This window comes from Clinocottus analis, unplaced genomic scaffold, assembly GCF_023055335.1.
Source record: "Clinocottus analis isolate CAN_PGR_092001 unplaced genomic scaffold, fCliAna1.0.p SCAF_16, whole genome shotgun sequence".
NCBI classification, from domain to species: Eukaryota; Metazoa; Chordata; class Actinopteri; order Perciformes; family Cottidae; genus Clinocottus; species Clinocottus analis.
In genome coordinates this window covers 8,016,880-8,025,015 of record NW_027175887.1, presented here as the reverse complement: position 1 = coordinate 8,025,015, position 8,136 = coordinate 8,016,880, and the positions used below count along the sequence as shown (strand labels likewise).

At 40.0% G+C, this 8,136-nt stretch overlaps 1 protein-coding gene across 2 annotated transcripts; it reads left to right on the top strand.

Annotated features, from left to right (window-relative positions):
* Nucleotides 1-459: 459 nt before the first annotated feature.
* On the top strand, nt 460-8,127 carry LOC137786808 (adhesion G protein-coupled receptor E5). Of its 2 annotated transcripts, none has more exons than XM_068578916.1 (19): nt 460-702; nt 2,318-2,398; nt 2,611-2,781; nt 2,883-3,035; nt 3,197-3,343; nt 3,670-3,792; nt 3,960-4,003; nt 4,102-4,206; nt 4,458-4,611; nt 4,757-4,879; nt 4,968-5,158; nt 5,251-5,415; nt 5,532-5,726; nt 5,959-6,176; nt 6,283-6,343; nt 6,435-6,526; nt 6,755-6,839; nt 7,012-7,107; nt 7,374-8,127. In XM_068578916.1, exons 1-19 carry the CDS (start codon nt 672-674, stop codon nt 7,413-7,415), a joined length of 2,277 nt encoding a protein of 758 aa, XP_068435017.1. In that variant the 5' UTR covers nt 460-671; the 3' UTR covers nt 7,416-8,127. The 2 variants fall into 2 exon arrangements, with proteins under 2 accessions (XP_068435017.1, XP_068435016.1); XM_068578915.1 differs by having other exon boundaries at nt 6,755-6,923.
* The last annotated feature ends 9 nt before the right edge of the window (nt 8,128-8,136 follow it).

Genomic DNA, 8,136 nt, shown 5'->3' with positions numbered 1-8,136 from the left:
AAACACTGTAAAGCAACACATTGTTTTATGGAAGTTGAGCAGAGTGAGCTGGCATTGCCATTCATTTCCTTTCACTATCACTCCACCCCAATAAGAGCGGGAGTTACGTTTTAGTAACTTCTGGCTGCACTCCTCAACCAGCCTCTGTGTCAGAGATGTGATTCACAGAGAGAGAGAGAGAGAGAGAGAGAGAGAGAGAGAGAGAGAGAGAGAGAGAGAGAGAGAGAGAGAGAGAGAGAGATGTGATTCACAGAGAGAGAGAGAGAGAGAGAGAGAGAGAGAGAGAGAGAGAGAGAGAGAGAGAGAGACCCCTCCCCAGAAAAACTAGTCATCTCAGCATGTCACCTCATTAGTGAGAGCAGATGACTATTCAAAAGAAAGAAAGAGACAGAGGAGAGGTCATTGTGTAAGATTAGAGACGACTGATTCCAGCATTTTTATATGTTTTTATATGCTGGTATCAATACTGTCCCAACTTTTGCTACGTCTATTAACTTGACTTGCGGATGGTCTTTTTTACTTTCTTTACGTTTAAAAGTTACAGAAACAAAGGGGCAACATTGAAAAAGAAAAGAGAAGAGGAATGAACTGCGCAATCTCGATGTAGAGTTCCCTGTTTTGGTTGTTTTTAATTTCCTTGTACATTTCTGGACAGTGTTTTCTACTTCACCATGGCGGGCAGGTGGAACCTCCTGATACTCGGTGAGTCACATCTGTCATCCATTTGCACAGTAGTTGGGATGGAAAATCATCTGTTGACAACGTTTGAAAAGGTTCTGGGACCCAAAGAAGGAAACTAACGGTCTGAAAACCTTTAAGAATAGCTAGATCTGTATATGTATGTATGTTTTCTGTTACAATTACATTTTAGTCAAGAAAATATAATGTTGTTTATCGGTGATTAAACTATACATTTTAAAAAGAGTTCATTATAATAAGAAAAAAATCACATGATCAAATCAAAAAAACAGACAAAATGAAAACACTTTTATATAGTTATGTTTATTTCTGAACTCTATGTGTTTTTACTTTATTGAATAACTTTCCATTGAGATAAAATCTGCTGGTGAGTCTCTCTGGCAGAAATGATAATAGTGAGAAACTCACGTGGCCACAGTTCTCATTAATGTGAGCCTCTGTGCAGCAGTCAAAGCCTAAAGCCTGAGTGTGGGAAAGAGCCGCAAAGAATTAGGTGAAAAGGAAGAAGAGTGATGCTGAACACAGCAGCTTTTCTTCAAACAACTCACTATCTGGTCCGACTGCACAGAGGACCTCTGTTCTTTTGCTTTTAAAGTGATATTTATACACTGTGAGCTCATCGCACAGCGTCCTTGTAGCTTGTCGCCTCTTAGTGCCCAAAGTCAAACAGGAAGAAACTCTATGCGTTGCCAAGAGACAACACAACATTGAGAGATTACAACTTGTGAAACATTTGATTATGTCATGGTTGCAATCTTAACAAGTCTCTTTTTTGTTTGATGTAATCCTGTATATGAATGCAATGGTTATGATTATCAGATGCCCAGAGAGAAACAATATGGTATCTCAAAACACTTTAAAGCTCCTCAAAATGTGCCCACAATGTCAATGTATCTATGTAACAGGTTTTACTGTCAACTATTTTCTTTCAAAGGTAAAACAAATCGTGAAAATGTTCACAAAGACCCTTTTCAAGTACAAAATAGCATTCAACTTCTACCAATGTATTAGTGTTTCAGCAATCTCTAACAAATAATACAAAATGATACCTCAGGGAATTTGCATCTTTTTGATTTAAATAAACTGGTCCTTTAATTAATAATAACTAACTGCTTCTTTTGATAATTATACTAAGTGTATTGTTTGAACTAATAATAGTGGTGTGTGTGGTGGGTGGGGGGTGGAGGGGAGTAACTGGACTGTTTCTTCCTTTTTCCATATACTGAGTGCACATTACACCCATCTGGCGTCATTTAAGCGACCACAGAGGACTGACTCGGCACTCGAACAGTTTGAGGATGTATTGCTTTTTTTGTGCTTGTGCCACGACAGCTGATGTTTTCTCATACATAGGAAGCAGAGTTCTGCAGACACCCGTGTTGAAATATGACGCAGATGCTGAACAATCTGAGGAAAGGAGGGTAGAAAATGAGGAAATCTATCTTGAACTTTGAACATTTTTAGTGTCATGACTGTGGTCAAACCGGTCCTTCATGCTGCTGTAACTACACAGAAACATTTTAGTATGATTTTTTTGAAGTGGTTAGTGTAAATTAGGAATGGGTGCCGGGGTTCATATTGCGAAAGTGTTAAACTTGTAAGCCTGCTTACTTTTCAGCTCTGTACTTCTCCCTCGACGTAGTCCTGTCAGACGAAACCTGTGAAAATGGATTTATTGTTATGGATCAAACATGCACTGGTATGAAAAACCAACTTACTTTAGCACACAACCCATCATAGAAAAACTGCCATGTCGTGTCCATATTTCTTATCTTTCCATATAGACGTTAGAAACGTTGCTAAATTATCCATTCAAATTAAAATATTGTATACAAATACATATTTGAAATGTATTATTACCTAACTTGAGTTTGATTCTGTTTTTCACACATTCGTGCTTCCTTAATTAAGATCATAATGAATGTGCCATTGATGAGGACTATCCTGACGAAGTTGGGCCTTGTGGAGAGAATGCGGACTGTCACAACACGTTCGGCAGCTTCTACTGCCAATGTGCAGATGGTTTCACATCCTCAACAGGGGCTTTGAATTTTAAAGCTGGAACATCAGCAACATGTAAAGGTAAGTCCTCTTATACATTAGATCAATTTAAGCAGATGAAGTCTTACTGCTGCAGTCAATATCTAAATATAAAAGTTGTGTCCTGATCTTTTTGCTTTAAGACGTCAATGAGTGCTTGAAAGACAAAGACACCTGTGGATTTGATGCCACATGTTTTAACACAATTCCACATTATTCCTGCATTTGTGATGATGGATTCATTTCCACGACTGGAGTGGAAAGCTTTCACCGCAGTGACAACGTTTCATGCAGAGGTGAGATACTTATTAGCACCCTATGAGCTACTGTGGTGGGTTGTCGGTAATGAACTGAATGTATATTTGTTCTCTCTTTGCGTGGCTGTGATATGATGGTGTGGTTCAGCGATGGTTTCCTTTCTAAGTTGTTCTATGATGTCTTCTTTCTGCTCATGTAGATATTGATGAATGTCAAGAGGCAAGCGTGTGTGGTCAAAATGCAGCATGCGTCAACACACCAGGCAGTTTTCACTGCGTCTGTAACCCTGGCTTTGGACTCAAATCTGGCAGATCTAACTTCTCTGGCAATGAGGAGCAATGTGAAGGTGCGGGCTATGACGTGATTCTGCAAAATGCAATAATGAATCATTGAATGCATTGTTTTAAAAAAATAACTAAAGAAGTTAATTTGATCCAGATATAACTCTTCATGTTGTTTTATCAAATGATGTTTGCACAGTGGTCTTTCAAGAAAAGGGCCTCCTTAAAAGTGGAACAGAGAGTTTAAATAATAGATTTTAGTATTGATTTCTAAGTTGGTTTATTTGGTGATGGGCTGGTCTGTGTTTTGGTTCGGGCTGGAGTATGTTTTCTAGCCATTATCTGACTGAAACACACTTTATCCTCTCTCTCCGATTTGTTTCCATTTTAGATATATGTGTGATTGATAAGACAATCTGTGGAAATGGAACCTGTCACCGTGAAGCCAGCGGCCATTACTGTGCATGCCATGCAGGGTTCACTAACTATGGCAACAACAGGTCTCGCTGCACTGGTAAGAACACTGCAGCGCTCCACTTTTTCCAACATCCATCATTGAACCGGTGTTTTCTCTGTAAATATATCAACAGAACTTTTTCATGAGCATAGGTGTTCTCATAATATGAACGTTGCTGTCATCAGCAAGCACATTTAACGAAACAAAACTTCCTGTTTCCTCAGCGTTAAACTGTGATGTATTCAATCCCATGAACAATCTGCAAGAGGTATACCGCCACACCAAAAAACAAATCACAGCTCAATATATATTTTAAGTTCTTTTGCCTCATACTTTTGTTTCGTTCTTCCCAAATTGCTTCCCTAGAAATTTGAGTTTGCGCATGATCTCATGATGCTGTTGGAAGAAAGCTGTCTGAACCTAACAGAAAGTGAGACTCCAACAGAACTGGATGGAGAGGACATGCTGATGGTATTCATACATTAATTAATTGATTATCCAGAAAAAAAAACTCAGTTCCTTAGAACAAGCGCAGAATATGACATATCCCCCCTTCAATCTTTGTCACATGGAGTGCAGATGTCTTTGCACAGCTCGCAGACTGTTTATGTTGACCTGAGGTGGTATGCAGCCTGAATGTCTGCCTCTGACTGACTCTATCTCCTGTTTTCCCTGCTCGTGCTTACGTCGCTCCCTCTCCCCCTCCTCTCTTGTGGCTGCAGAGACTGTTGTCTGTGATCGACAAACTCTTGTCCAGTGGAGCCTTCAACGATAACAGGAAAGTCTCCACCTTTCTGAATACAGTGGAGAACACGCTGAGGCTCATCGGAGCTTTCATTGAGCCCCCCGGGACAACGAGATCCTCCACTCACACAGGTACAAAGACCATCTGTTCACGTTTACGCGTCTTCTGATGGTATGTTTGTTTCAGAAGGCGGTAGATTTCTCCTCTTCTGAAGTCATCTACAGTATTAACAGACAAGCAATTCATGTTGATAAACACATATCTGTACGTGTCCAGAGCTGGAGCTGCTGATAGAGAAAGGGGCAGACTTACCTAATGGAGCTGTGACTTTATCGTCTAAGCAAGCGCAGCTGGACATCCAGTTGGAGACCGCTGCTGGAGATCCGTCCTACTACCCTGGTAATGATCATACCTATAAGTAACACAACAGTGACCAATGTGATGAATGTTCACTGAAACTATTGTTTTCCTGGTACGATTGTGAAAGGCTTTACAACAGTCTTCTTGCTGAGCTATGCAAACCTGGAGGACTCTGCCGATGGCTTCTTTGGTGGAATGAAACCACAAGTGAACCAAAGCTTTGCGCTCAACTCTAAAGTCGTGACTGCCTCTGTCAGTAACAGAAACACAAGCCACCTCGAGAAGCCAGTCAAATTAACTTTCTACCATCTCAAACAGGTAGCGTCTTGTTTGCCAAGAAGGATAGTATTCAGTCTTTGAGGGAAACTGTTACTTGTGTAATGTTTTTTTCCTTCTCTTTTGTTTCACAGACAAATGAATCCAACCCCACCTGTGTGTTCTGGGATGCCTCAGAGGAAGGAGGGTCATGGTCTCCTCGTGGCTGCAAAGTGGTGGAGTCCAAGCCTGAATACACTGTGTGTTCCTGCAACCATCTGAGCAGCTTTGCTGTGCTCATGGCGCTCTATGACATAGAGGTTAAAACTCTAACATTACATAAATCAAGACGATTATATGTTGGAGTCTCCAGTTGAAACTTCAGTCTGTTTCTGTCTACTGTATTGTAAATCCATCTCTCTGTCTCTCACAACAGGACAAGTTTGAATTGCAGCTGATCACATGGGTGGGTCTGTCCCTTTCACTAATTTGCCTGCTCCTCTGCATCCTGACGTTCTCGTTGATCCGATCCATCAAAAGCCCAAGAACCACCATCCACCTGCACCTCTGCATCAGCCTCTTCATTGCCACCGTCATCTTCCTCGCTGGCATCTCTCGTACGGAGAACCGGGTGAATACTTCTGTAACCGTTTGCACAGTCAAAATGCAATCGAAATACAGCAGAGGAATAGTTTCTCAGAAAGAGCAGAGCTACTGAATGATTTATGCGTGTCCTGAAGATTTATAAACAACTATTCAGCAAATAGTCTCTCCCTATTTATTCCTCCCCATGTTGCAAGCATCCTTTGTACCTGTTTTCACTGCTGTCATTGGGATCCTCATCGCTCTCCCTCCTGCATTAGGTTGGCTGTGCCGTGGTAGCAGGGCTGCTGCATTTCTTCTTCCTGGCAGCCTTTTGCTGGATGTGTCTGGAGGGCATACAACTCTTTAGGATGGTAGTCCTGGTCTTTAACACCAACTTCAAAACCCTCTACATGTTGGCAGGTGGCTATGGAGTCCCAGCTGTTATTGTTGCTTTCTCTGCCTTAGCTAACGCCAGGGGATATGGCACCAAGAGACAGTAAGTTCCCCCCACTGATGCTGATCTTGTCTTATCTTTAACGTATTCCTGATTTCCATGTTATGGTGACATATTCTACTCGATAAACTCTCAATATTCATTGCAGTTGTTGGTTAAACCTGGAATTAATTTGGGGTTTCTTTGGCCCTGCCTGCGTCATCATTGCTGTGAGTATGAACTGAATAAATTTAGAATAATCCTGAAAATGAATGAAAGTTGTTTGAAAAAGAAAACAATCCATCTTATGTTGCCTTTCAGGTGAACATTTTCTTCTTTCTCATCACTGTGTGGAAGTTGGCACAGAAGTTCTCAAGTTTAAACCCTGACCTTGACAATCTGCAGAAAATAAAGTGAGTCAGCGCAAAATGCATACAACAATCAGGCCCACATATTCAGTGCATGTGTTTAAATATGAAGGCATATACTTGACATATGGAATTGCATAATGTATATATTATTGCTTCTCCAACAAAATGTAAAAGAAATCCAAAGTATGCTTCCCTAAAAATAAGTTAAATGTTATTTCTGGTGAAAGTGCCTCAGTTAAAATCTGTGTGTATCTTTGTTGCCTCCTGCAGGACATTCATCATTACTGCAGTGGCTCAGCTGACTTTGTTGGGCACCACGTGGATCTTTGGTTGTTTCCAGTTTGAGGAGGGCACAGTAATCATGTCTTACTTGTTCACTATCTTCGGCAGCTTTCAAGGGGTTATGATATTCGTCATGCACTGTCTGTTTTCCAAACAGGTGGGTCAAGCTCCTGTCAAAAATAAAAGCACAAGCTTTGCAACCTTCTTTTCTGGTGTCAAAACCCAATTCTTGCTCTTGTATTCAGGTGAGAGAAGAATATGGACACATCCTGTCCGAATTCTGTGGTCCTTGGAAGAAGAGTTACTCAAACTTCAGTTACTCGCAGACCAGCAAAGCTCATGTAAGCAGTTATACATATTTCACCGCAGTGATTTAGGTGGAATAACATCACAGTGAATCTGTTTTATCCCATGCTTATGCAGTATTGCAGTAACACATGCCTTGAATGTTGACCAACCAAGCAAATCAAACATTAAGTTTGCATGTGGACTGCATAGTTTAACAATTCATCTGTAATTGGATCGCTTAAGAGACTTAAGTCATTACAAGTTTAATTTAAAAACCTTCCAAATGACTGATGGGCTTGCCTTTCTCTGTGGTCCTCAGGCATCAAAGAGCAGCCAGGACACGGGAGAGTCTCGCATCTGAGCCGCTACGAAGAGACACAGGAGCCAATTCTGATTTATTTCCTGAAGACATGCGGCCAACTACTGCCGTGTTATTTGTGGTCAATGCCCCATTTCATTTGCGTCACTGTAAAATGTTGTAAATAGTATCCTTCTTTACATGTTCTATACATTTTGCTTTTTGAGTTGGTCTTTGTATGTTGAGCTACTTAAGTTGACTGTTAGAATTTGATACAAATTAGGGATTTTCTTTAAAATTACATGTTTTACTTCCATGCCACATTGGTTTTATTTGAGTATTTATGAATGGTCAAAAATAAATTCCATTTCTTTTCATATGTAAAGAAAGAATGAACTGGACCAAAATATCAAAGTGATAGATAATGTTATGATGACATGTTTTATCAGGTACATGTAATATGGCTTGACGTGTCATCCAGGTACTTGATTAAAGAAGTACTTTTACTGTTGAACTTGTATTTAAATCGATATTATCTTAATATGATTTTTTTTTAAAAGGATTGTTATAGAACAGATATAGATTGTTTTTAATGTAGGGTGTATTTGTGTACATATTGCTGGACAATTCAGTATTTAATGCAGTAAGTAACTGAATTCCCGTTTCAATCAGCAGGTTGTAACACGTTAGATGTATTATATCAAATTATTTCAAAAAGAGTATTGTTTTGTGTTTCAAAACTTGACTGTTCAAAGATAACGTTTGTTATTATTGGCTCTAGGAA